The following is a 26,997-nucleotide window of genomic DNA, read 5'->3' on the forward strand; positions in this document are numbered from 1 at the left end:
TAGAATAGGAAGAATTAGGATAATTCATATAAAGTTATTTAATATTTTAATGAAGAAAGAAACCAATACTTAAGGAGATAGCAACAATAATTACCTAAGTGTATTTGAGTTTGGTTTAATTTTCATTTGTTAATGGTAATAATGTAATAAACATAAATATTTATCAATGTATTGATTTCTTTACCCTTTTTCAGAAGATTATACGCTAACAAAAATATACAGTATAGGGACAATCTCAAGTGTTTGTCTTTAGAATCTTCAAAGATTTTTATTGTTTTATACGTTCAGACGTTAATGAAACAGCGGATATTGTCAACAATCACAGATACTTTTTTTCTGTTGACCACACGTTAAATGGATTTTTGCGCAAAGTTGAGTCTCCGGGTCCGATGGAGAAAATTTATTTATTTACAAGATGAACGTAAACGCGTCGCTGAAGAATACACATCACAAAAATGACTTCTTAATTTTAGCTTTATCCTCTCCTTTTCATGTGTAAATTATTACAAAAATGTAATCGACGTCGAAGTAAAAAACTATGTACTGCTTGAACAATAAAAGGACAGAATAAAGGAGAAATTGCAGAGTTACTTATAATTTCTCTTTAACAAAATAGAAGAAATTGCAGCGTGTTTACGTTTCAATAAAAAAATATTGCTGATACAGCAAACTTAATTACACATCATTGTAAAATAATCTGCTATATTTTTCCTTTCCATTTTGAATTCTTAATGCAACTATTCCGTCGAAATTAAAGTTATGTGTTCAAGTTTTAATTAATTTATCTGTTAAATCTTTTTAACAGATTATTTTACAATGTAAATTTAACGAGGGTTAACAGTTTATATATTGTCTTCACGTTACATCGAAAAATGGTAACTATCGTTTTCATAACACTATAAGACTTTCATTATTTCGTATAACATGGTTCAACGACATTTAAAATTCTCGATATGGTTTCGAAAGATATGCTTTAACATTGTATATGGAAATATATCGCTTTCGGCGCAAAATACACGTTCATTTTATAATTTATATATCTGTACATTTTTAAAACATTCAACATTGTAGCTCAGAATGCATCCCGTCTCCCTTCCTAATTGACTAACCGCGCTAAAACTTTTCTTTGGAAGCTTGCAATGATCTAGGATAATAACGGAATCATATTAATTCGCTTAAATATTTAAATGGTAGTTGCTATAAAAATAGTATGTAGGTATATCAACAATTTCAAATATCCACGTTGTTCATTAATACTCATTTTGTAGGTAGAAATGATATTATCGTTTCATTAACGCAATCGTTCGTTGTAAAATATTCAAAGTAAACAATTATTGCCTGTGTTCTCAGAAACAGTTTCACATGTAGAACTAATAGGAGATTTTAATAAAAACGAATGAAAGGTCTATTTTCTGCGTTCAACAACTTTACTAAATTACTCTTCCCTAATTTCTATCGAGCCCCACTTTCCAGGGGGCCCCGTTATAAGCCTTCCATTGTCGAATGAAATTTCTCTGGACTCTTGCCCGTTTTCTTTACGATTAAATGTTATTTAATTTTATCTAGAAAATATATTTCAATTTTTAATCCGGTGCTACCTTTACCCTTAGCTCGTAAATTGAATGCTTTGCCTATCTCACGCATTCCTGAATCGCCAAATTGCTACAAATTCTTCATCAAAATATAGTTTTCTTCAATTTTCCTTTATACAATCTTATTTTATTGAAAGACCATTGAGATAGTGCCGCTTGTTTACAGTAAAAGCGACACGAACTTCGAGATTTCGGCGTTGGTTTTAAATATCACAAACAACAATCTTTGTATCTATCAGTTTGAACGAATAAAATCCACAAAGATAAACTTTAAACATTCTCCCTCTATCTATCCTTACAATACTCGTTTAAATCTTTCATGAAATTTATGATAAATTAAACTAACAAGGAAGCATAATCGTTTCTTAGGCTTGTACTCATCGAACATCATAATCTTCAGCTCTCTGAGCATCATTTCATTCGCTGAAGATCGGACAGGAAAGATTATTATCTAGAATTTACAACACGTACAGGTAACGAGAATCAGTTAAACGGATGCACAGCATCTTGAAGAGGTTCTAACCGCTAAAAGTATTATTATTGTCGATATCACCGTTTCTGTCGCATCTTGGCGCTCGTAAAAGACTATTCCTAAAACTATCCTAAGCGCATTCTGACTTCTTCATCGCAGACTGACTTTCATTCTTAACGGCAACTTTGAGAACCTGAGGTCCTTTCATCTGGAGTCGCATTGTTCGAGTCCTTAGAGTGTAAAAACAGTGTCTAAACGCGTTCCTGTGTTGGACAATTTGCTAAATAAATCATCAGGGTCTAAGGAGACTATAATACTGATATTTACAGGAAACAAGTGACTACAGATGTTTCGCTTCTTCTCTGAATCCTCTGACTACATGAATACTGGAACGAAATTTTCTTATCCTTAAAAACTATGTAGAAGCTGAACCTTAAATTTCCTTAGTGTTCTATTTTTCTGCGCTCTAAACGCGACACTGGAATGTACAGGTGTTATCTGGACGCTATGGAAACCTTCCACAATGTTGCACTCATTACAATTTGAATGATTCAATAACGATACGTTCTGTGACGTCAGAGATTTAATGATTCCTAGTGGAAGTATCATTCGAAAATATAGCAGCCTCGTGGAATATTCCAACTGAAATTCAGATCTCGAACCATGCCCAACGTTATCTACTTATCTAACTATTCTACACGAGTCGCGACACGAACACGACATGAACGAATTTTCACTATAACAGTAACGAAAAACATGGGCTACGAAGTCCAAAAGAACTCATCGGACTTTCTCAGAAAATATTCTTTCCATTAGTAATCTAATTATCTTGAATTTAATGGCTCACCTTTCTTTTTAATTTTTGCAATTTACTTATCCTTCCACTTGGAAGGTCTTTTGCGGAGACTACGAAGAGCTGATTCTTCTTAATTTATATGTCGGACCATAAACGGAAGAACGGCGCTTAAAACTTGGCTTTCTGCCTTCGAAGATCATTAGGAATGATGGTTGTGATGAAGCAACCGACGGCGAGCGTGACGCAAAGGCCAATATTCGCCCAGAAATTACCCCAAACGTTCAGGGCGCAACCGTAGAGGCTCGTGAAGGTGATACCAAACACTTGACACACTGCGTTTAGTAAACCAGCGGACGTTCCTTCCGGTTCCGGGTATGTCAACTCCGCAGCGAATTCGAAGCCCACTGGTAAATATCCAGTCATGAAGAATCTAAACGAGGATTGAATTTAATATGTGAAAAACTGATTCACAAATTTCCTCAAGATAAAATTATAATGTATTGTACTACTGAATACAGCTGAATAAATGTTTGTAGATATATTTCCTAAAGGAATCTTTTAAACTTACCCCAACAGGCCAGCTGTTATGTAAGTGACGTATATTCGACCACTGTCTAGAGTGAACGTGAATACAATCATTCCAAGGAAAGAAAACAGATACACTCCCAATGTTGTCTCCCTGTGAAAGCATAAAAAACATTCAATAATCTGATTTTGAGGATATAAAAGATTCCATAGTAAGATTCACTCACTTGAATTTGTGTGCTTTATCCAAAATAATACCACACACCACAGAGCCCAACATTCCAGCACAAACTATGGTTAAACCAATCCTTCCAGCATCTTTTTCATGATGCTGAAAATATCCCACATATTCATTAGCAATCAATTGAATAAGGATGAATTAAGTTTTAAATTAAAAGAATCTAAGTGCTCACTGGGAAATATTCAAGCACTATCTGATTGAGAAGAGTGCTAATGGCATAGAAAACTCCAACATTGATACCATAGCTGAGCAACAGCAACAAGTAACCAACGTTTGTGACTAGCTTTTTAACAGACTGGAAGAAGCTTGCTGTAGAGTCTGCTTCTCTCTGCACTGCCTGGGCTGGACTAGGAGGCATAGGTGGTTGAGCTTTGAAAACTGAAACAAAGTTCACGAATACACCAAGTAAATAAAAATTTGATTTTAAATGGATTAAGAGTGTACTTACATATAAGTATAAAGACTAAAATGACCGTGACAAAAATAGCCACAATGTAGAACATGATTTGCAAGCCACGTCCAATCACATTGTGATCGTCGCTGTTTGGGACCAGCATCGGTGGAAACAGAAAGCCCATGGCTATTCCCAGCTGCAAGATAATTCGAATTTTTGTTAGTTCCATAAAAGAATCATGAATGTTTTTCGCAATGGAATCAGTGTAGTCTGGATAAGACGCTGAACGTTCATTATTATAATTTCAAGGAAGTAAGAGATCATTATTCTTTTCAGCTCATCACGGACGATTCCGGTGAGAGTTCCGCTGTTGCGAAGCTTCAGAGAAGCGTGACAGGCTTCTATGGTGTTACGAGAACACCATCGTCGACAAGGTCAATCGTTCAATTTTCTAATTTTCAGCATTGCACTTTAAGTATCGTATGCACACTTTTATCGCCTACGTTTTATTAATGATAGCTCCAGTTGCGACAGAATAATGTTCCCTAAAAATGATTTCTTTACAGCGAAGAATAGACTTTTATTTATTTGTAATATCAAGATTTATTTTTTTCGCAGTGGCACTGTCTCCTAAGAGGGGACAAGTGCAAAGGGTTAAAATTAAATTAGGGCTCTCTCCATGGTCCGTTATCCATTGGTGAACCGAACAACGCATTTAGAGACAAATTTTTGGGATAAAAACCTTAATGACACTGAAGTAAGAGTCGTGAAAAATAAACAAAAGAAAAGGGTTAAATTTAGAAACAATTGATTTAACAATTAATCGTAGAGAAACGTATGCCGGTTAGGGATTCGAGAGGAAGGGGTTGAATTATATATATTTATAAATAATTTATTTCCTTTGCTTGTTAGATATTCTTGCTTGCTTTAAAACAATCGTTTTAAAGCACCTTGAATTATTCAATGAACAAGGGGTGTATCGCGACGGTTCACTATTGAAATACACTCGTTTAATTTGCTGGATGGGGACTCGGGTCCCCTGTTGGTATCCTGAAATGAATCGTGGGTGCTCGGTTCGACTCTGTTTCCCACCTAATCACGGCTTAATTCACCAACGACCCTGTCCATCGAATTAGAATTCTACCGGTGTACCAGACAGGTAGTGTACACTCGAGATCCATTACGAGACTGAAACTTGTTAACCTGTCATCGCTACGGAAGACGAGTTAACTCGTTCTTCGAGTGAATGACACTCGCTTAACTATTGAACAGTCGGAGTTTGACTCAATCGAGGTCCAAACTTACAAAACAAATTCAAGGATATTGACTCAAAGTTAAATGTATCATTTTTAAACGAAAGAATTTTATAGATTGAAAGAATAATTTGTAGAAAAATCAGAATGAAAATGGCAATAATATGGAGTACAATATTACAATATTAGGGCTCTCTCCAGGGTCCGCCATCCGAGGGTTAAGCTAACAATGCATTTACAGACAAATTCTTTTGGTAAAAGCTTTAATTAGGAAAGAAATATACGGTGAAATTCTGACTGACCTGATTCCCGAAAACACCGATGCTGCATGCACTGCTCACTTGATCCGGACCAAACCAAACAGCAGCCAAACGTGCTGGAATTGATAGGATGAAGGTTTGACTTAACGCGACCACAAATTGCCCGATGAAAGTCATCCAAAAATAATTTGGATTAACGCTGCACACTTTGATCCAGGAACCAAGTGCTGTACCAGTTGCTCCTACTATTGCAGCGAACCTTAGACCCTAAAATCGATAAGTACAAATTTGCGTTCAGTAGAAGTAAACAAAGTACTGAGTAATTGAATGAGATAAATGCATTTATTTTTGCTGGATTAACTTATCAACAACCTTCTATTGAGAACGAATGCGTCGAGGACGAAAAATATGATCTGGATGTCTCAGGATGAAACAGATTAGATTAAAAGACAATCTGATCCCATCTGTTTACCCTGAGATTAAATCAGCTACCAACGCATAATTAATTACACGGATTTCTCTAGACGCTTCTCTGTGCTGAATCAAATTCGAGAAAAGTATAGAGAGAAAAATATATCTACAATTGTTCTCTTCTTATCGATTGATAATTTCACGACAACAGTTTGTTGTACTTACGAATCTGTCGAGCAGATAGCTAGCTGGGAAGATGAAAGGAATGTAGGTGATCATGTATATCATACTGGTCATGTCCACTGAGAAACTGGACACGTTGTAATATGCCATTATGATATTTGCTATGATACTGTACTGGATCCAATGCATAGCGTTGCTGGAACTGTACAGCACGAAGATTATTAGGATCAGCCATCGTCGCTTGTAAACCTTCGTCTCTAGGACCTGAAATAAAATAATTGTAAAATTAGTTAATTTCAATTTTAAATTCTCCGATATATGAGTTTTCTCAAACTCAAATTTACTGCTACCTAAATCAATTCAATTCTGAATTATTTCTAAATTTAAATTCCACTAAAATCACGTTTGATCTTTGAAGAAATTTTGAATCTAGCCCTGTTTGAAAATTCAGACTGCGCACACAAAAGTCGGTTTATTTCTAATGAATTTATTGATATATTCGAGGGATAACATGTACAGAGGAATTAAATGATAAATTCACAGGCAAGACTTCATCCATCGGGAAGTTTTAGTCACCTGGGTCGGTTGAACGCCACTTTCTATGGCCTTCGCGTAGTCAGCCGTGCTTTTCACCATTTTCGTGTCTTGTCCTTGTTCCATTATTTATAAGAAAAGCTCAGCGAACGCTGAAGCGATTGACTCGAATTAATTATTTAATACTTTCGATGCTACACCACCGACTACCACTTCAAACCCTTTCGCAATATTCTCTTCGGTTGTTCTTCGTTTCTTTTGATCGCCTGAAAAAGATCAAAGGACAGGGAGATACTTCGATTAGACGCTGCTGCGTTGATATCGATCCAGGATAAATCTTAATGAGGTAGCTTCGGTTTTGAGTACCAATTAGTGGCGAGCTTTCCTCTTGGAGCTTCGTTACTTGGACAACCAATTACCAGCTTAACGAGTGGAAAGAAAGAATACCCGGTCGAGTGTTTCGGACAAGTTGCAGCTTTTTTTAGCAATGCATCTCTAGTTGGTGAATAGATAATCAAAAAAGAGGAAGACCAGATTGAACCTTATTTGTTAATTTCATTTTTTAATATAAAGCTCTTAATATCTTCTTGGATCTGAATTACGTGTAAATTGAAGCATACAACTTTTAATAATTTGTATATAAAAAAGTAATTTAACGAATCCCTGGAGCTTGCAGAAACCATTTTCCAACGATAATTAAGTTTTTCAGTTACAGGAGACAGAATTTCCATCGAATAAATAGAGATGAAAGAGGTTTCGCGTCGCTGTTTATTATTGTAGAAAGCAGTACGCCTTTGATAAAGTCATTAAAATTCCAGGTATTTGAAAAGAAAATGAAAAAACATGTTACAATAATACGGCTCATTTAATTTCGCGAGTCGTATTCAAAGAGATCAATAGAAATAACATCGTTATAGGTGAATAATCATTGAATTATTTATAAGTATCGCGATTGTATCTCCGGTAGGCGTACGAATAAGTTTTTCTCTACGTGTTTGGAAAAATGTATCAGCAAGTTCGCGAAACGATTATATAATCATCGATTATTGATCACAGAAGAATCATGGATAATTGACAATCGTGCATTTGTGAAAATCAAAGCGTAAAATCCTCTCGATATCCAACTGTCACCGACAGATATTTTTCATTTTGTTGATCCTTCTGTCATCAAAGTATTCCAAAGGCTTTAAAGACAATCGTCGGTTTTGACATCTCATCAATCGTTTTATTGTTCTAGCCAGGTTGCTTTGACTTCGCTAATTACTTATCATGATATCAATCAAACGTGCAATTAAAATTAGGGCTCTCTCCATGGTCTGCTATCCGCGGGTTAACATATAATCGTCCCTTGAATCAAATGTTTAAACTATTAATTGGGTTAAAATTGCTTAATAAGGGTTCATTTCAATTTATTTTAAAATTAAAACCGCGAATAATGAAGTTGGTAAAAATTAATACGGAACAATGTAAAGCAAGTGGTAATGGAAGTTAGATAATTACTGCGTGTTCTAGTTTCAAAATTTTAACAATAGCTTCAGTGGTCAGATAAAGTCTATACTTTTAATAAACATATTACAATAGTTTGATGGAAAAATGAAAGGTAACCCGGAAATAATGGCGAGGTTCTACGAATGGAAGATGTAACATGATAGAATATTATATTACTCGGGGAGGATTGCTATGAATACCTCAGAAGCGTTGCTTGGTCGATAATTCTAAGTCAAAAGAAAATTATGTCTGAGAGGTAAATTGAGAAAAATAATTTTACAAATGTTAAACTATTAAAAATACCTGGGGTCAATTAAAATTGGTATCATCTGTAATAGAAATTGAATAAAATTGTACTTGAAGTGAATAATGATACTGGCAAGGTAAAATATGCATTTGGACCATCTTGTTGAAAATATACAAGAAGAAGCACGTTTAAGAAGACCAAATAAGCAATTAGTTGCTCAGACTAATTAACTAATATTATTGAAGCTGCACAAGTGGAAAAAATAATAAATAAGATAAATATACGTCAATTTCTTGCCTCGGTTTCAAAACTTTGATAATTTAATTGGCTCAAAAGGTATACGTCAGACACCTGCGTACAAAGATTAAAAACCTATAAACGTCGGAGCTTTTAAGCTCGAAATGCCGCGCTGCGCACCGACCAATAAACAGGGAAATACTTTACAGAAAATCGATGGAAGGTCGAAGAGTTTCATCTGGAATTCGATGTTTTAAGGTCAAAGATTACGGTGCATCCGACGCGGACATCGGAACACCAGATTCTTCCTCCTTCGTCAACAACATCGAACTTATTCATCTTTAATTATTTAATTCGATAAATTCAAAAGAAAAATACCACTGTAATATATTTTTTAAAGGTAAATAATTCAAATAAAAATGAATCCATACAGATATGAATGCAAATTTAAAAAATTAAAAACATTCCGATCAGCTGAATAAATATTGAATGAAATTAATCACGTTTGATGATAATTAAACGTGTAATATAATTTTGAGAACAAGTTATAGATAGCGACATTTTGCTTTTTTTTTTTAATAAAAAGTGAAGTAAGTTGTTATTTTTAAAAGAGTTATCGAGGTTCAATGAAAATATTCGACGCTTGTTTTGTTGATCTTTACGTTATGAGACAACTAAAGGTTGTTCATATATCGTAATCGATGTTTTGTAAGCTAATCGTGATAAGAATATGAGGGCAGTACGATTCGAATGTGTCCAATCTATCGCTCAATTATTTCGCGTTAATTAATGATTTTCAGACTTGCCTAAGATGGGCCAGGTCTCTTAGAAATTTTGAAATTGGAGTTTTGTAATTTTGCAATTTTGGAATTCTGGAATATACAAATTCTGGAGTTGTGGTCATTTGGAATTTTGAGACAATGAAACTTTGAAATTTTGGAGTGGCGAGGGGGCCAGGTCCATCCTGGACTTTACCTATCTACGCCAATGGCTGTTGGTACAAAGTGTGTTCAGACTACTATCACTCTTATTAATTAATTTGATAAAAAATGAAACATCCCCACGATTAATAATTCAATAACATCTATAGGTTATCAAGTCATTAATTTTACTTAATTTGAAAAGATAACTCAATTTTTGGAACATTTTAATCAAAGTCTCACTGAGGAATCACCCATTTAGCGTTTCAATTATGCATATAGATTGTCAATCTGAAACGATAACTCAATTTGCCAATCACTTTAGCCGAAGTTTCATTCTAGATCCTATTTTCCTCCACTTAACGATTCGGTAACATACATAGGCTATCGATCAATTAATTACCCCTAATTTCAGAAGGTAACTTCATTTTCAAACCACTTTACCTAAAATCTCACTCTTGAGCCTCGCGATCCTTCTCGATCGTATCGATCACCTTCTACCCCAAGAGAAAAGCTCGTCCAAAAGCAGAGAGGAAAATACTATTAAGAAAATTGACTTACCTGAAGGAGACGAACGACGATCACGTCGATTGGTAAATCGATAAACGAGAGACACGGGTCTCTCGATCGCGAAGCAGATTCTGCCTTCACCGTGTCTCATAAAGCGACGTTATCGTTCACTAACCCCTGAAGATCGGTGATTCGCGCGATGGAAACTCGACGATCAAAATTGTTTAGTCGAGTCCACGTGGTTTTCGCGACTACGCTTTGTTCACCTAACTTGAACTCTCCAAATTGTTCCGCTACGTTCAGCTGACGCGTGTTATCAAATTTTCACCCCCCCAAAAAAATCGATACTTTCTTAACGAACTATCGTGAAAATGAAAGATAATCACCTTCGAATGATTTTACGTAGAATGCAAAAAAGGATAAAAACGTGGTATGAGCAAAAACAAAGTTGTATCGATCAAGGATTTCGTGTCTCTCTTTGAGGTCCGTCGAATGATGGGATGTAGGATGAAGGATAAGTTCGATAAATTCAAACGCGTATAAAATTCTCTGTCATGGCTGGCTCGACAGCCGGTGTTACATTCGCGTCCACGGACCGCTGGACATTAACTAAATCCGATGGATTCGACGCGGCTCCTCCACCACCTACGTCCTTCGTCTGATATCACGAACTGGCGCTCTCGCGCATAGCCCCGGCCTCTCCACTGCTTCTGCGCGAGATTCACGATGTTTCGAATACCTCCATCGTGATAGCGAGGCGATAACGACACACCATCTTCTTTCTATTGTTCCCAGAACTATTCTTTTTTTTTTTTTCGGATAGTTTCAAGGTCGCGGTTTTTGGGAACCTTGAGCCTGCGATGGGGTCGTAAAAGCTTGACTATCCCAGGGACATGAATATGCGCGAAAAGTGTCAACCAGGATATACTTCTTGTTTTTTTAATCATGATAATGTTTGTTATGATTTTGATTAATTGTAATCATTTTCGTTAATTGGATCTGTTGAAATGATACTGCAACACTTTTCGATATAATAATAAGATACATATAGATATGTACACACAGGTGAGTTCAGACCCAGATTAAGATTTCTGAAGTCGAAGGTCCTTTGATCGATAATTGCAATTTATTCTTAAAAAAGCCATAATAGGGCCCAGGGCTATAACATCCTTAGACCTCCGCTTAATCCAACAGTGACTGAGTTGTAATATCATTTTAAACTTAATATTAATTTGACGTATCTTTACGCTATCCGTAACGGTAATCAAATTCACTTGAAATAGTGCCATTCATTGATAAGGTATTAACATTGACTTCCGTTTAATGATTAATTCATGATTAATGTGTCATCGGCAGATAAGAAATGAACATATTCACAGAAATTGATTATGGAACGGGTAAGGAGAGTTAACTTGTCGTAAAAACGGGACTGCTCTTAATCAGCTGTTTTCTCCATGTAATCCAGTTCCATAGATGTAACTGAAATTCATCGATTCGATGTAATCGATAATCTAATTAATCGTCACAGGATAATGGACTGTGATATTTTTAATTGACAAGATATAACCGTGACATTGAAACACGTGCTGGAAATAGTAATGTGAAAACAGAGAAAAGTTCACGTTGCACGATAATGGTAGCTGAATGATGACGATACTACGCGACCTGTTACAAGGCTATCGCTAATGTAATGGAACTTTTCACGGGCGAATCGTGTGGAATAATACGATCATTGACTATTTAAACAGTGATTTCACACGAGGCATCATCGATGACCAATCTAAAAATAGGGGAGAATTTGTCAGGTCTCGTTGTAGATCCCTAATTCAGAATTTACCATTTTCATTGAGTGCAAATTATTTCAGGCAATATGTCCTCTGAGATTACTATTAACAGATTGTCAGATGTAACATGGAAGTGCTAACGCGAAATAAAAACAGTGTTCCAAATATCAAGTGTATAAATTAATTCTGTATCTTTCCTTTATCGTTAACTGAAAAATGTCACGATAACTCAAATTTAGAGAGAAATGTTTATCGTTAGTACATTTTCCCTCCACTTTTTAAATCAGCAAAGGAAAATATTCAAATTTAAAATAGTAATTAGAAAGGTGTATTGGTAAATGTACCAAAATGGTACCATTAATCACAGTAAAAAATATCAAATAGAAAAGTTGCTCCGACGAATGTCATAAAAATTCTACTTCGATTCGTTAAAAATGATTCATTGACCTAGTGAAAAAAATCCAGCAAAACACTGTTAATTGTGTTGATAGAAGTCCATAAAAACAATACGTATCTTCTTTATTTCAAAAACAATCATAAGATCGTATTAAATCGCACAAATAAGATGTCACGACCGATAGAGATGCGTTTCCCCTCTTTAACATCGGCTTATCGGGAACTTTTTATCAGCCGCTGAATTTGTTAATGAAAAATAAGTGTTGGTCGAAAGGTATAGAGCGCGTGGTAGTCACTAATTGCACGAAACGTGCTTGCATCGTGATACTATGCTCTGAGCAAACAAGATCTTCCGAGAATATCGTGGCTTAAATCCTCGCTAATCCAATTTTACTGACTATAGACGCGTCAGCTCTCGTATCAGACACTATACAATCGTTTTAATTGCTGTTGTTTCGCGGTAAATATAATGAAAACTTGCTATTGGGTGCACGTTAGGTAGCCAGAAATATTTAATTAACACGCTGACTACCGCGGTATGCAGATAAAGACAGAGCTGCCCCTATCACCGGGCAAACGGATACTTGCCCCGGGCGCCGCGTGCAAATTTCAAAATTTTACAATAAATGATAAGTATAAAATATCTGTTATGTTATAGCGCGAAGTACAGGGTATTATAATAACGATTAGTAACGATACGATCATTTAATATTTTCAGTTTACCACTTTGCATCGTTAGCATGGTATTGATAGTTTGTCGTGGGAGTCGCTATTGAACAATATCATAAACTATTTTGTTAAAATTCTGACTGCAAAGCTCTGATAGGGCCCCCAGATTCCTATGTGGGGTCTCTTCCACCTACATTGTCATTCTCCATGGGGATGTTCATGGAGAAAGAGGAGAACTGGATGAGCATATTTATAAAACAGTGGTTTCCAGAAATATAGATAAGCCTAAAACAACTGTCTACAAAGAATTTTCCACGAAATTTCATCTATTTATAAACCTCTTCATCAGAACAAGGGTCCACTTCTTATCATCACTTGAATGAAATCTTGATTTCATTCGAGGATTAAAACAAAATATATCATCGATACAATAAGAAATCAAAAAGGAATCATTCTCGTCGATTCCGAATATACTAGAAAATAAATTATACGATACGAAATAAACAAAAATATCGACATAAATCAACCAATTTCGTCCAAAAAGAAAAACACAATCGGATGTCATTCAAATGTCCACAACTGGAATTTATACTTTGTTTTTTTATTTAACCAGAACAGAAGCAATATTCAAATATTGTCGCAAGGTGTTTAAACAATTATTGTCGGAGTTCGATTGGGCCTCGCTAAACGCGAAGCCAAACAGGCCGAAGTGGCATGAGATAAGGTGCGTTATTGGCGAAACATTTAATGGTGATCAAGCATTATCTACATTATCTTGCGAGACGTTAAGTTATGCAACGTTTTGTCATGGACATGTACGAGTAATCCTGCGTACAAACATATCCCATAAATATTAATCGCGTGAAACGTTTCAATGAATGATTTCCATAGAAGCTGCATAATTTATCTAACGCGTCTTCCTTTGCTTAACGAGTCATTGAATTTCGAATGGCCTTCCTTATCCGTGGTACACATTGTGCGTTATTCTAAGTGTTAATGTCAAACGTCAAATAGAAAATTTTAATAAGATTCCCAGGGGCGGAGTGGGACTAAAAGTTGTAGGAGGAGATTAATTACACAGGTGGTCCTAATTTTAATTAATTACGCCCCAAATCCAGATGACTAGTCCGTCTCAGATTTATCGCGATAACTCTTTTACTGCGATATCTATAAAACCCTTCGAGAGGGCGAGCTTGGTCCCAGGGTGGCGAACACCCATGGGTGCCCTAAATCTAATTTCCAAAAACGCGTAATAAAGAATGCACCACCTTAGAGCTGGAAAATTTTCTAATAGTTCAATCTCCCCATTTTTCAATTGGAAGAATTTCGCACAGGGAGACAGACACTTTAAAATCTACCCTGCTGGTACTACAGGAAAATTAAATTACAAAAGTTTCTTCAAAGATACACATAGCTGGTGGTGTGATAAAACTAACAAATAATCAAGAATACATTCTCGCTGTTACAGAAAGACTTATCTAATCATAGGCGGACGTAATAAATAGGAAGGAAAAGAATTCATACCTCAGATAGTACCCGACGAGACTGTTGATTAGGGGTTAGAAGAATATTCGCATCTTCTCGTCGATTTAGGATCGGATTCATGATCTATCATCAGATTATCAGAACGATGGTCGATCAAGGAATCCTACGATTCTTCCTTCGTCTCTATCGGTTCACCTTTCGCGGACAACTTCGTTTCGTCAAACCCGGACGAAGCTCGAGACTCGAATAACCGAGGAAGTTAATTGCAACCGTTCGATCGATTCCGTCGGAGCTTGTGGACAGATTCATCGGGTCCCACGTGTCCCAGTGCCGTTGCGAAACACGTTATTCTCTAATCAACCGATCGACGTGTTCAAGATCCATGGATTATTGTTAAGACAGGCAGGCTAGCGAAGAGACACGCCCGAACTGGAATATTAATTTCGGTAAACGAAAACGCGATTGTACACAGTATCTGTAAAGGAGCACGCGCAGCCCAACTGATAGCAGCTTATTAAGATTATTTGATTAGCGCGGTGAACTGTGACGGAATATCGGGCCGATGACGAATTCGTGCATCCGAGCTATTATCTGTCGATGCGCTTTTCATTTTTTTTAATAACCTCAACTATTTGCGGTGATAAATAACATAGATAGCGGAAAATATACGAGTAGAGTGTATATACGGTAGGCTCTCGTTATAGTGCTCCAGATGAGGCTGAAGGGATAGAAATTTTTCAAACTTCCAAATTTTCAGTTGGACAGGGAAAAACAGAAATGTAAATCATTTCGTGAGTGCCATGTGGCAATATAACGAGAGTCTATTATATAGAATAGAATGTAAAAGTTGGAATCTGATAGAATAAAGTTTTTTGTACAACTAATGGTTTCTTTTTCTTTTATATGAAAAATTAGGACCTTTGTTCGAGTCCTAATGGAGAACTAAGGGCTGAAGACAGGTGGTAATTCGCACGTGATAAATTTTCCTAAGTAAATTCTTTCCTTTTCTAATATTTCTTTTTAACAATGCAAGGGTATTATGATATCATAATACTTGAAAGAGATTTAAAAAGATTTAAAAGGATACATTTTTTACAAAAAGATGCTGTTGAATACGCAAAAGCAGATTTTCCGATTCAACGAATGGAATGCGAAGCTTTATCTCTGGCACGTTCGAAACTAGACCAATGATATCGGTGACCCGGCTCTGTTTAAAGAACTCGTGGATTGATTGAAATCTGTGAAGTACGTCTACGTGTTGAACGTACAATAGATGCAATTTGTCTAAGTAATGTCTTGTAATCTGTTTGAATGTGTGTCCAAAAGTAGTCGTTTTCTACTATCGGTTTTCGGTCGGTGATTACCGACTGTGTTAGTCGGACGCGCCTAAAGAGTAGGCAACCGAGTGAACACAGCGAACTTGAATCTGCCAGTCGCAGGTGCAAGGAGAACCAAGAATTATCATTAACGATAGAAAAGCGAGGATTCTTTTTACTACCATTTAGGTGTACAAATTAATTCTCTGCCTTTTCTTTTTGTTAATTTAAGATTTATTTTCAAAAAAGTCGATTATTAAAGTAATCGTGTTTTCGCGCCACTTTTCAAATACACAAAAATGCGGGAAAATATTGAAATTTGAAGACACAATATTAAAGGTATTAACTAATTTGAACACCTGATATTAATTATATACGTTTGCAAACGTTCCAGGTAGATAAAATGTTGGCGCAAAGTATCAGATAAAAGTTACATAACGAACGCTGCAGTTTTTTCCTTCTCTCTGTCGTTTTCTCAGGAGACGTTTCTCATCACGACTCTTACGTTAATTGAATCGCTTCGAAATGAAACCACGATTCTGTATATTATATCAATCCTTTACAAATGAAATCTAATTAAAACACTTTCCCTGTAGATGAATCGTATTCCTCAGGGAAGATAAAATAAGAACTTGTACTCGAATCTTCTTTAACTCCAATTCTTTTCTCAGAAAGAAAAAAATTGATTTACTTAGAATACGTAATTTGAAGTACAGAAGATTCTGATTTAATTCTCTGTGATTTTCCGAGGAAAGAGAAGATAAGAAATTGCTCCTTTTATTGATCTAGAATTTAAATTACTTAACCCTTAACACGGCGGACCATGGAGAGAGTCTCAATTTTATATTAATATCCTTGTATATGCTTTGAAAGTTTACCTCTCGAATGAAACGCAAGGAAATATCTTTCAACTGCACGATTTTCTATCTCCCTCTCAATTTAAAATCAGATATTTTCATCACGGAATAAACTTCATTCAAAAATATGACTGGCGATGTCATTCGATTGATCCGCCTCGAGTGAGATACGATCCTCTTTTCAGAAAAGAACCCAGAAGGTAAGTCAAATTTGTAATTGTGATGCAAAGCATATTTACTCGTACGCCGCGTCAAAAAGAAACGAAGCAACGTGATTTTACACGACACGTAATAAACACGTTAGAATGGTACGAGAGGATGTCGAGAAGGTGCACGGTTGTGTCTACGAGGACCTTAGCTTTGCTTCAGTTCAATCTTATCGTGCGGTCCGCTCACATCTCACCGGTGGATACCACTAGTTACCGATTTAATAACGGTACAAATGATTTTTCATCGCGAAAAGCGTGCGATTGCGCGACATCACACGGCGGGATCGAAAATTCGCCTGTTCTCCGGGGATCAAATTGTTCCGGATGTTTCGCATCGTGGACGATTTGGAAAGGTCAAAAATTGATAAATCACCATATTGTTACGTGAAACAATAAAAGAAACGATTACCGTTATGCTGCTAAACAAGTGGAAGCAAATTTTAATTATCGAGCAGTTAAGATTCGTTTAACGATCATGGATTCGTTGCTGAAATACAAAAATTAAAAAAGAACAGTGCAATAATTTTCGAAAGGATGATTAATAAGATGATAATTAAATAACCAAGGTTCGTGAATGTTCCAAAAATAGTACCAAAATGGAAAGTAAGCATCTCTGAAGAGAACAGCCGACAAACGAGCAACCATTTTCTCGATCGAGTCAAATAGACGTCATCCGAATTCGATTTACAGCCTTATCGAATCAGATAACTGGAACGCTCGCATCGTACCATGTCGTGTCAGAATCAGTCAACAGAGTCGGCAGTCTCTTAACAGCGTTTGTTTCAAGTCTCTCGCACGTTTCATTTCGGAAAAGTGAAAATCTCTGTACGCTTCCATCGTTGATTAAAATTTTCTCTTATCAAGTTCAGTGACATTTCACGAAGAACCGAAAGATGGACCTTAAGGAGCAACCCTTTCGATCCATCAGTTCCAATTAAAGGCCACCCTCGTCGTAGTGTGAAGGACAGATTTTTGGATCGATTAAAATTAATTGAAAAAGGGTTTGCTCAGCGAGTGGAAAAATGTACATATCACCTAGCATGAGTTTGATGGCGGCTGGTGTCGCTTCAGCGATCTGCATTTTGCTCTTCAGCAACGTCCTGAAGAGGTAAGTCGAATTTGTCTCGTTCGAAAGAGAAACTGTTCGAAGACGATCAAAATATTGAATAAAGGGTTGAAAGTAGGTCGATCGAACAGCCTAGAATATTAATTTCGATCGATTTCCTTGCTCCCTAGACGCTCTGTTTAACGTTTGCTCCATTTACTACGGAACCAGTCGAGTTTCTTCGGTAGAAGAAGAAAAAAAAAAGCTTCACTTTCGAGCCTTGAAGATATCACAGATAGTCGCTAATGGCGCGTGACGCAGCCAGACGCATGCTTCGTTTGTTTGTAATGCGCTTCAAACAGTCTATAGCTCTTCAGGCTGTTCTTAGACGCTGCTTATGCGTTAGAAGATCGTACAAATGTAATCGAGGTCGTAAAATTTAGAAATCGCGTTTAATCACCGTGACGATTTAATCGGACCGATTCCCGTTTTTACGTACCATTTTCTGCTGACAAAGCTGTAAATCTTGACTTTTAACTTAATCGGATAAGCTATCAATGGTTACATCGATAGTCCATTAATCTTAACTCTATCAATTTAAAGCCGCTGCCATGTATTCATGATGTTAATATTTAATTTTCTACATTATTATTCTTTGCTTTGGTTGAAATTTACTTTGGTCCACGCAGAATTATTGATTTTTCTTTTTATAATGTAAATCTGAACGTTTTTAAAGTATTTTCGAGGTTATATCGACGCCATTTTGGCTTCTATCTATAATCTGATTGGTCTGTCAAATAAACTAACTGAACCTGACCTAACCTAACCGTTATCCCGTTAAAATGGACGCCACCTAGATGCATCGAAGCTCCAAAAAATAATTTACTTTCAGTAATTTTCAGTAGGTATGTAAGAAGCGTAATTTACAGAAATAATCACTCTTTTTTTCTGATTGTATAATCAGCGTCAAGGTTTTGCTAGATGCATTACTCTGCCGTTAAATTTATGAATAGAACTACGTCTGCGGGTGACGTGTGCATATTCATTAGGCTATTCAGTATGCTATCTTTTTGCTATCAACAAAATGTGCAAAGGCGTTAAAAAAAAGACGAAGAATAATTTCGAAATGTCCTTGATATCATCATTCGTTTTTTTTCCCATGCTCTAATACCTCTCGCCACTTCCTCCGATTGTACGTTCGATTTTGAAACAGATTACACACTATTTTATGAATACAAATTGCAACCAACAATAATTAAGTGTATCTTTTGTTTCTGTATCTGAAATGCTTATCAAAGCTGAAATTAAACTAAACAGTATTAATGTTGCAATAGTAAGATAGCAAACTGAAAACTTAAACTTGAAAATTAACTTGTCCTCGATAAGCAGTATTTAAATGGGACTTAATAGAGATGTCCATTTTCACTAAAGCAGTTAACGCGATAAAGTGTGTCATATCACATATGGTTGAAATTTCACTATGGCAATCAGTAGAATTTTCTCTCTAATTACCAATAATTCACTTTTTTGATTTCACTTTAAAAATTCTAGTTTTTAATTTATTTAATTGTTATGGTGGATGACAATTGTTGCCAAACAATTGCATGCAATTTCAGAATACAACTGGCGTGAAAGTGTTAACGATCCCGACGGAATTCCTTCGTTTCTTTACAATATGAAACGAGGCTTTTCAGGTCCGTGGCCAAAGTAGTCCGGGCAAAGGCCTCAAGGAAGAATCTTTGGCCGTTATGACCCGCGAGCTATACGTGTACACTCGCGATCAAATCAGGCTTCCATAAGGAAAATGGCGATATAGGGAAAGCAAAAATTTTCAAAACCTTGATTTTGATGATATTGATATTAAAAGTAATTTCCGAAAGAAAATAATACATTTTGGTACCTGGATAATTGGCCATTTGGCGGAACCAGAAATATGGGATTTGTGGGATAAAATTTGGAATTTAGAAAAAAATCAAGACAAAATTTAACTCTCAGACGGTGGATTATTTAAACAGCAAAAATTGAAGTTTAATTTTAGATTCTATTCATACCAATTTTCTAAATTTTAAATTACTCTTTTCCCAATATATGAAATTGCTTTTCAGTATTTTCTTAAATACTACACTATAACAACATTTTACAAAAATCAGATTCGATTATTCGATTAATATTCCTTCTGACAGTAAAAGTACGAAAGCAAATTGAGTTTCAAAATGATCTCGAAACAAAGTTGACTATTTTTGCGCCAGCCTGTATGCACATACTTGCGTGGCTGTGTTTATAAACGAAGATGTTCGTACGCGTGCAAAATATGTACGTGTACGAGGAACTTTGGTATGCAGGGCTTGCTTTTATTTACTCCCTCTTGTTCTGACCAGTCTGACGAGTGTCGTTCGACATTCTCCTTTTTTCTTTGGCCACTGAGTAAATTACGTTTCGGTGATTTCCCTCGAACATGCCGGGACAACGAGAAATCAGGCAAAAGTGCGACACGAAACGAACGAAAAATACTCCTTCCACTATTATTTCTAACAACGCTGTAACACTGAACTCGGAAACTCTTCTCTTCGATTATACTCTACAAGTTGAACTGTAAAACTGAAAACTCACCGATTTCCTAAACGGTACTCGAAGCGTTCGAAGTCAACACAGGTCTAACCGAAGTTACTCTAAGAAATGTCCTCTGTTTGTCGTCGTCGCTCGTAATCAGCAAACTATGTATACACTGTTTCAAACGATAAGGTCGATTGAACAAGTAGCTTTTGTTTTCGCTTCAACCAGTTATGTAGTAATGATAAGCTGAAGTTAATTTAATTATTACTTAGAACAAGTGATAACTTTTTAAATACTTCCTTCTATGTCGAACGACTCGTACAAAGCATTCAAACAATTCATATTTTTTAACGAATTTTCATTCAAAATTCAGAATAGAAAATTTTAAATACTCTTCCAATTGTTTTATTTAAATTTTCCACTTACAACCAGCGTCAGATCAAGGGGGGCTATAGCCCCGAGATCCAGAAACCTTAATTCGATCCTTGCCAGCTTAAGAATTTTCTATACTAAATTTACGGGACTCTGGTCACATTTCACCCTCATGGTACAAGTTGGCACCTTGAAAAAGGACCAAGAACACAAGGAACTTAATCTCAGGACGACAGAGATAAATTGTAGAAGAAGAAAAATATTAGATAGGTGTTCCTCGAGCCACGACAAGCTGGCTAACATTCCAGTATTACGTTTATTTCGTAACAATGTTACGTATAGTTAATTTACCGGCGAAAACTTTCGAATGTGCTGCAGGGGGTGATACGCGATTGCGTTGTATCCAGACGTCGAGTTTTCAAGCTCGAACAGTTGCGAATAGATCGATATCGAGACACCCTTTCGTGTCTCAGGGTCTAACGAGCACGCATTGTTACGACGTAAGTGACCCAGATGAAAAAGTAATTTCTTAACGAAGGTAAACCGCGACGATGAACCACAGACCCACGTAGGAGTATTAACTTAGCGGGGAACTAAAATTCTAGAGAAAGGGGTGATTAGTGATAGTAGATCAGGTAATCAATCCGAGCCGATAATTAGTCGACACGAGCACTCGAAGCTTAACAATCAGACACCAACCGATCGAACTCTATTGTACTTCTGCTGTTTCCCTTCCAATTTTAAGTTAACTTTGCTCGATATAGATAGACGCAAATATCTATCGATGATCTTCGACATTTTTTAATAACTCAAACGTGTCGGCATTATTAGCAACCTTTGAACTATACAGCTGGGTCAGTCAAGAAACGACTGCTCGATTATTAAACTTGGTGACATTGATTTTACCTGAACTCTGTCTAAAATTAGATGGTCGCTCGAGGTCGTGCAAGATCAATCCCGATATTATTGGTTTGCCACTTTCGTTTAAATTCGCTTCAATAATGTAATAAAAAGTATGGTGTCGCGACAATTTGGGGAACAGATGCATACAGGCGGAAAATGCGTCAAAGTATTATGAACGGAAGCGGGTATCTTTAGTACCGTTAATAATCACAGTGATTTGCATTCAATACACGTCGAACAGTCGTCAAGCTGGAATGATTCTATTACAGTATACATATATTATATAATAATACTGTAGAGATAAAAATATTTCAACTGCCAAACATTTCTATTCGCGCGAGACTATCACAGGACTATAATCTTGATTTTATTTTATTTTTCATCGGAGTCTTCGTTATGTTATTAAAGAGTCATACAGCTGTCACACTAGTCTAGAGAATATCGTGTATTCTGTGTAATTTAATTTTTTTAAAAATTGTATCTTACCCTTTCAAAAATTGCCATCATTAATTTGAAATAAGGTGTAAAACATCAGAAGACCAACAACCTTGAAACAAAGCATCCAAGCAGATTTGTAGAGTTCATTGGAATTCAGATTGTCAATCGCCTCGTCATTCTCTTAAACGTTTCCCGTATTACGCGGAGGAAGTGGAGAGTTGGGTAACTGTTTTCTTAACGCTCGAAAAATTTCAACGAACCGCTAGCAAAATGTACAACGATTCGCGTTGAATGTCGATCGGGTACGTAAAAGGCTCCATACTTCGTTCCTAATCCGAGCGTCGATCCTCCCGGTACGTTTACGAATAAAACGGATCACCCATCGATTCGTATCAGTGAAATAAAAAAACCTGCGAACGTCTCGTGTGACCGACAAGAAGTTACTGAAGAACGCGAAGGAAATAAAAATGACTTGGAAGCCGATAGAACACCGGAGCATTCCTACCGTTAATTGCAAGATTCCATGCTCGTAATTAGCACCTTGCCAACAGTAGGATCCATTTTCAGGACGGTCAGATTGCGTAATGAGACTGATATCGTGCCATTAACAATTTCGTTGCTGCTAATTACAGCTGTGAAGTGAGAAATACCGCAAGAAGTAATAACTAATAATCATTCGAATATCAATATTAGTATTTGCACCAAAATCTGCAGTCTAAGTACCGTGCGTCGCCGACCTTCCGGACGGATCCTTCTTACCTAAAGATATGAATACACGGAGAAGAAGAAGCCACTTGACAATGGAAAAAATGTCTATCTCCTTATTCCATTAATTTAGTAAAATACAAGGATCGCAGTTCGACATCTTTCCGAATAGATGCATAGAGTCCTTCCAACAATGAGACTTCTAACGAAAGGAGCATTCACCTTCTTACATAACAATCCAAGGATCAGAATCAGCATTCCATAGAAGGATTCCATTAAATCCTTTCGAAGAGTAGACAGGTATCGGACAGGTGTGTCCACGTGTAACCTCGGCACGCACGTGAGGTCAACGTCGGTTCGTGAATCGGTGGCAAGACCGGAAGCTTGTATGCGGCTCACGATTACTCATGCGTGGCTCGGTGCCTCGGTTCAACAGCATCGGCGACAGAAGAGAAGCCGAGAGTCCTTGTTCGCCAGGTGAGACGAGGATAAGGCGATAGGAAAAAGATGTCGTTGAAAGAACCGAACAGATCGGCATTGGGATGCACGAGCCGGGCCACCTGACGGGGTATCGTTAATGGCAAAACGTCGTTACACAATGGTCGACGTATCAAACCATATTAAACAATAGCGATGGGCAGCGCGTAGGGGGACCGGAAGCAGAGGAGGAACCGTACGGGGAGCCGAACAACGGCTCCCTCATTGTCGAGATGTTTCGTATCGCGGATAGTCAGTTCGTCGGTGTGTTTTGCTTCTATCGCTATTGATTTCACTTTTTCTTTGATGGGAAATAATAACAGCGGACGGGATCGGGAATCTTTGTTCACCGCCGCAGTAGAATTAGCGATATTTAGTCAGACGTAAGATTAAAATAGATCATTCAGGTGTTTCGAGATTCGATCAGACTTTGATCACTGGTGTTCGTGATCAGAGATTGTTAGGTGTTTAATTATCGAGGATACAAAGGGATCCGTAGTGATTGGATTATTAATTATTTTCGCGTGATTAGAACGCGAGAGGGTTCTCGGCTGCTTCATGAAACCCGGAGAGGCGAAGCGGCTGATCAAAATTTTCTTTCTGCGGACTATACTTTGTCGAAGGAAGCGAGAGAAACGGTAAGGAAAATAAGAAAGTAGATACATACGCTTATGAAATAAAGCCCAGAACGGTGGAAAAGTTGGAAAATGAAAATAATATGAAATACATAGAGAAATGAAAATTAAGCTTCTCTCCATGGTCCGCCGTCGGAGGGTTAATTGAAAATTTATTAAATACATCTGCAATTCCATTGAAACAATGCTGAATTCAAGAATATTCTTTTTCTAAAAAGAGCACAAAAATGAACTAACAACCGTGCGAACGCGCGGTACAATGGATAGAAAGTAAAAGCAACAAAACAACTTAAACGTGATAAAATTCAAATAAGATTCAAACGGTTAATCGTGAACACGCCCCTACTTTCTATCGATCGCAAGAAGATCGAGGTTAACGGTTTTCTATGATAACGGCCTGCAGATTGCGAGGATCGCAACGATCGAACCTTGCTTTGAATCCAGATTCCTAATTTCATCGGTTCAACGAGCTCGCGATGTTAATTGCAAGTCGGGGAGGAAAAATGAACATGTTAAGAAGAACGAGGTAACCGTTAGAGTGGCGAAAAGTTGAACCGTTAAGATGTTTCTAAACTATTAATATTACCATGATGTTCGGGGTTAATGAGGTTGAATTGCAATTCACGTTGAGTAATTAGAAGATCGTTTACTTTAGCAAATAATTCAGAATTATGAAATTATGACTAAGCTGATTTGTAATTTTCTAACAATTACAATTTGCATTAGAAATTTCCTTAGATGACATAGGTTTTTCTTTAACCATCGGACATGGGATGGCGCAATAATTGCACGCATCGCGGTTATTGGGTCATTAAATTGCGGATAATCGTGATGGTCGTTAGCAGGTTAATTGCATAAACGAAACGCCAACGCGAAAAATCGAAGATTCATATCCGTGTACACGCACTTTCAACTTTCACGTTTAATATTCCTCTGTCTATCGACGTTTCTATCGTGGACCCCGACTGTAATTATATATTTAAAGTTCTTCCGCCGATTAATTTTATCGATTTCGAAGGATGAAGGAATACGAAACGACGCTACCTCTGCGAGTGCGATTATTATGTAAGAGAGATAGAAGAAATTACACGACCGTTATGTAACTGGATTACAGCAGCACGTGGACTTATGAAACGTTGATAGGAACGCGTATGGAGAGAAGGAAGTGTTCGATAATGCAATCGGATTTCGTTTGATCTTTCATTTTATTTTTAACTCGATTTCTTGTTAAATTTAACAAAAATAGCATTTGGATTCTGATTAAAAACAAACCGAACGAGGAAATCAACAAAATAAGATAAAATACACGTGAATCGTGAATTTACGACAACGATAATTGAAACACTACGACGATGGAGATTCGAATGGAAAGCTAGACGGATCAATTTCCGCAGAAACGGGACTTTGCTGAACGCGTCGAGCATTATTATTTATTGCGTATGTCCGAGACTTAATTGGATCGTTCTCACGACCTGAGACACGCGATCGTTCAAGTAATGTCTCGTTGTTTACGAAAACCAGCTGGAGAACACGACTGGCGTTAATTAAATTCGCGTCGCGGTTCGGTGAGCTCCGCTCATGGATGCGAACTCACGGCTAAGTTTGTCGAATAATTAATTTGTCGTCTAACAGCATCGTCGTTCGAAGATCGTTCGTCAACCTAGAGAGGTCCCTGTGATTTTTAATTAAATCCGTTTCTTCATCATCGTTTCGCAACTTAAGATGAACAAATACCTTTCACGCGTATAATCCTCGCAGCTGTATCGATACGTGGGTACCTAAGGCATCATCGATGACACTAATCACAGGAGGAGGCCTTCAGAGAAACCTACGGAGGATGTTGCAATCGGTAACCTACCAAAACCCTACGAGCTGAAAGATAATCGATTGCGATACGAATCTTGGAAATTTTCCAATCCGACCAAGTGTGTAACTAGTACAAGATTTAGGTGAATCGTTGACAGAGATAAGCGTACCATTCACCTGTATTATTGTAAATAGGTTTAATTGAATCGTGACATGTGTGATACATAACATGTTGTTCGAGGAGAATACTAACACTTTGGTGGAAGGGTTAACACCTTGAAATTTCATTCCGAGCAGTGATCATTCTACGTCAAACCGTGTCAAACCATTGCGAACTATCAATAATCTAACATGAAACCTTCGAAGGGCCTGAAATATTATTCTTGCAAGCTCATCCAATAAAGTATATTTATCTATACCATGCCAAACCGTGTCAAACCATCGCAAACTGTTTAGTACCATCGACTAAAGTATATCTTAAAATTGAACTTCTAGCCAAGCTACATCGGTTCCGCAAACTGTACCAAATCAAACTCGAGCTCCATCGAGATCTCCCGAAAAGTCAAAGCAATAAAACCTGATGCGATATCAAGCGTCTCGGAGCGAACCAGTGAAAGGTTGATGGTCCACGTAACAATCGCGTGGCGCTTTCGAAAATTACGTCACGTTGACGACGCGATACCAAGCCACAGACATTCTCGATTTCGACCTATAACAACAGCGAGCCGAAGGATCTCTTGATCAATCCTCGCGCAGGGCTCGAGTCGTCCAAGTGGGTTCCCCTTCGGTTTTCCTACGGGCCTACCTCGTTCGCGAAACGGCACCGTCGAAATCCAGTGAAAGTTCTCATTAATTGGCCTGTCCAGGGGTGCTCAAACGTTGTTTCAGCATCGAGGAAACAGGCCGTGGACGAGCCTGCCGACGTCTCCTACCATCGAGAGGTTCGCAGTGTGTGCATAAACGTCGAGTTTCCCCGCCAGCCAGACCACTGTCACTTTCGAACCGGCAGTCCGGTGCCAAGTAACGAGAACGGTCTACACGAAAATGGTTCACCGTACAAGTTGAAGGAAACATCGTAGAGTATATCGTTCGAAAGGATCCTTGAGGTTGAACCGATTTCGATTGATATTCCTTCAACGTCCTGAAGAGGAGGTTCCCGAAAAGTTTCTCGAAGGACTTCAGAATTCTTCGAAGGAAGCAATCTGAGAATTTCTTTCAAATTTTCGTAACAAGTTCGGATATTGAGCGGAAGAAACTTGAAATAATTGGAGAGAAGTAGAAGTA

The 26,997-nt window shown here is 37.3% G+C and overlaps 2 protein-coding genes across 9 annotated transcripts in view; one reads left to right on the plus strand and one right to left on the minus strand.

Moving 5' to 3' along the window:
- Positions 1-242: 242 nt before the first annotated feature.
- Positions 243-20,530, minus strand: LOC114878489 (feline leukemia virus subgroup C receptor-related protein 2-like). Of its 3 annotated transcripts, none has more exons than XM_029192363.2 (9): positions 20,435-20,530; positions 6,704-6,927; positions 6,170-6,391; positions 5,576-5,800; positions 4,075-4,216; positions 3,799-4,004; positions 3,613-3,716; positions 3,429-3,539; positions 243-3,290 (listed from the first exon to the last, which is right to left on the minus strand). In XM_029192363.2, the coding sequence occupies exons 2-9, from the start codon at positions 6,785-6,787 to the stop codon at positions 3,029-3,031; spliced, it is 1,356 nt and encodes a 451-aa protein (XP_029048196.1). In that variant the 5' UTR covers positions 6,788-6,927; positions 20,435-20,530; the 3' UTR covers positions 243-3,028. The 3 variants fall into 3 exon arrangements, with proteins under 3 accessions (XP_029048196.1, XP_029048195.1, XP_029048197.1); XM_029192362.2 differs by lacking the exon at positions 20,435-20,530 and adding an exon at positions 10,115-13,384; XM_029192364.2 differs by lacking the exons at positions 6,704-6,927; positions 20,435-20,530 and adding an exon at positions 14,437-15,317.
- Positions 16,883-26,997, plus strand: part of LOC114878487 — a 37,514-nt gene continuing 27,399 nt past the window's right edge. For 2 of the 6 annotated variants that reach the window (XM_029192352.2, XM_029192354.2), the window contains exon 1: positions 16,887-17,887. In XM_029192352.2, the coding sequence (XP_029048185.2) occupies positions 17,802-17,887 (86 nt within the window). In that variant the 5' untranslated portion in view covers positions 16,887-17,801. Of the gene's footprint in view, positions 17,888-26,997 lie in introns of all 6 variants that reach the window. The other 4 variants (XM_029192356.2, XM_029192357.2, XM_046288869.1 and 1 more) reach the window with 3 other exon arrangements.

The sequence above is a fragment of the Osmia bicornis genome, chromosome 15, assembly GCF_907164935.1.
Source record: "Osmia bicornis bicornis chromosome 15, iOsmBic2.1, whole genome shotgun sequence".
Classification (NCBI taxonomy): Eukaryota; Metazoa; Arthropoda; class Insecta; order Hymenoptera; family Megachilidae; genus Osmia; species Osmia bicornis.

Coding starts and splice junctions, on each gene's coding strand:
- LOC114878489 (XM_029192363.2), bottom strand. CDS start 6,787: ATGGAACAAGGACAAGACACGAAAATGGTGAAAAGCACGGCTGACTAC. Junction 6,392..6,703: donor GTGGCGTTCAACCGACCCAG/GTGACTAAAACT, acceptor ATTTTATTTCAG/GTCCTAGAGACGAAGGTTTA. Junction 3,291..3,428: donor ATAACAGCTGGCCTGTTGGG/GTAAGTTTAAAA, acceptor ATCCTCGTTTAG/ATTCTTCATGACTGGATATT.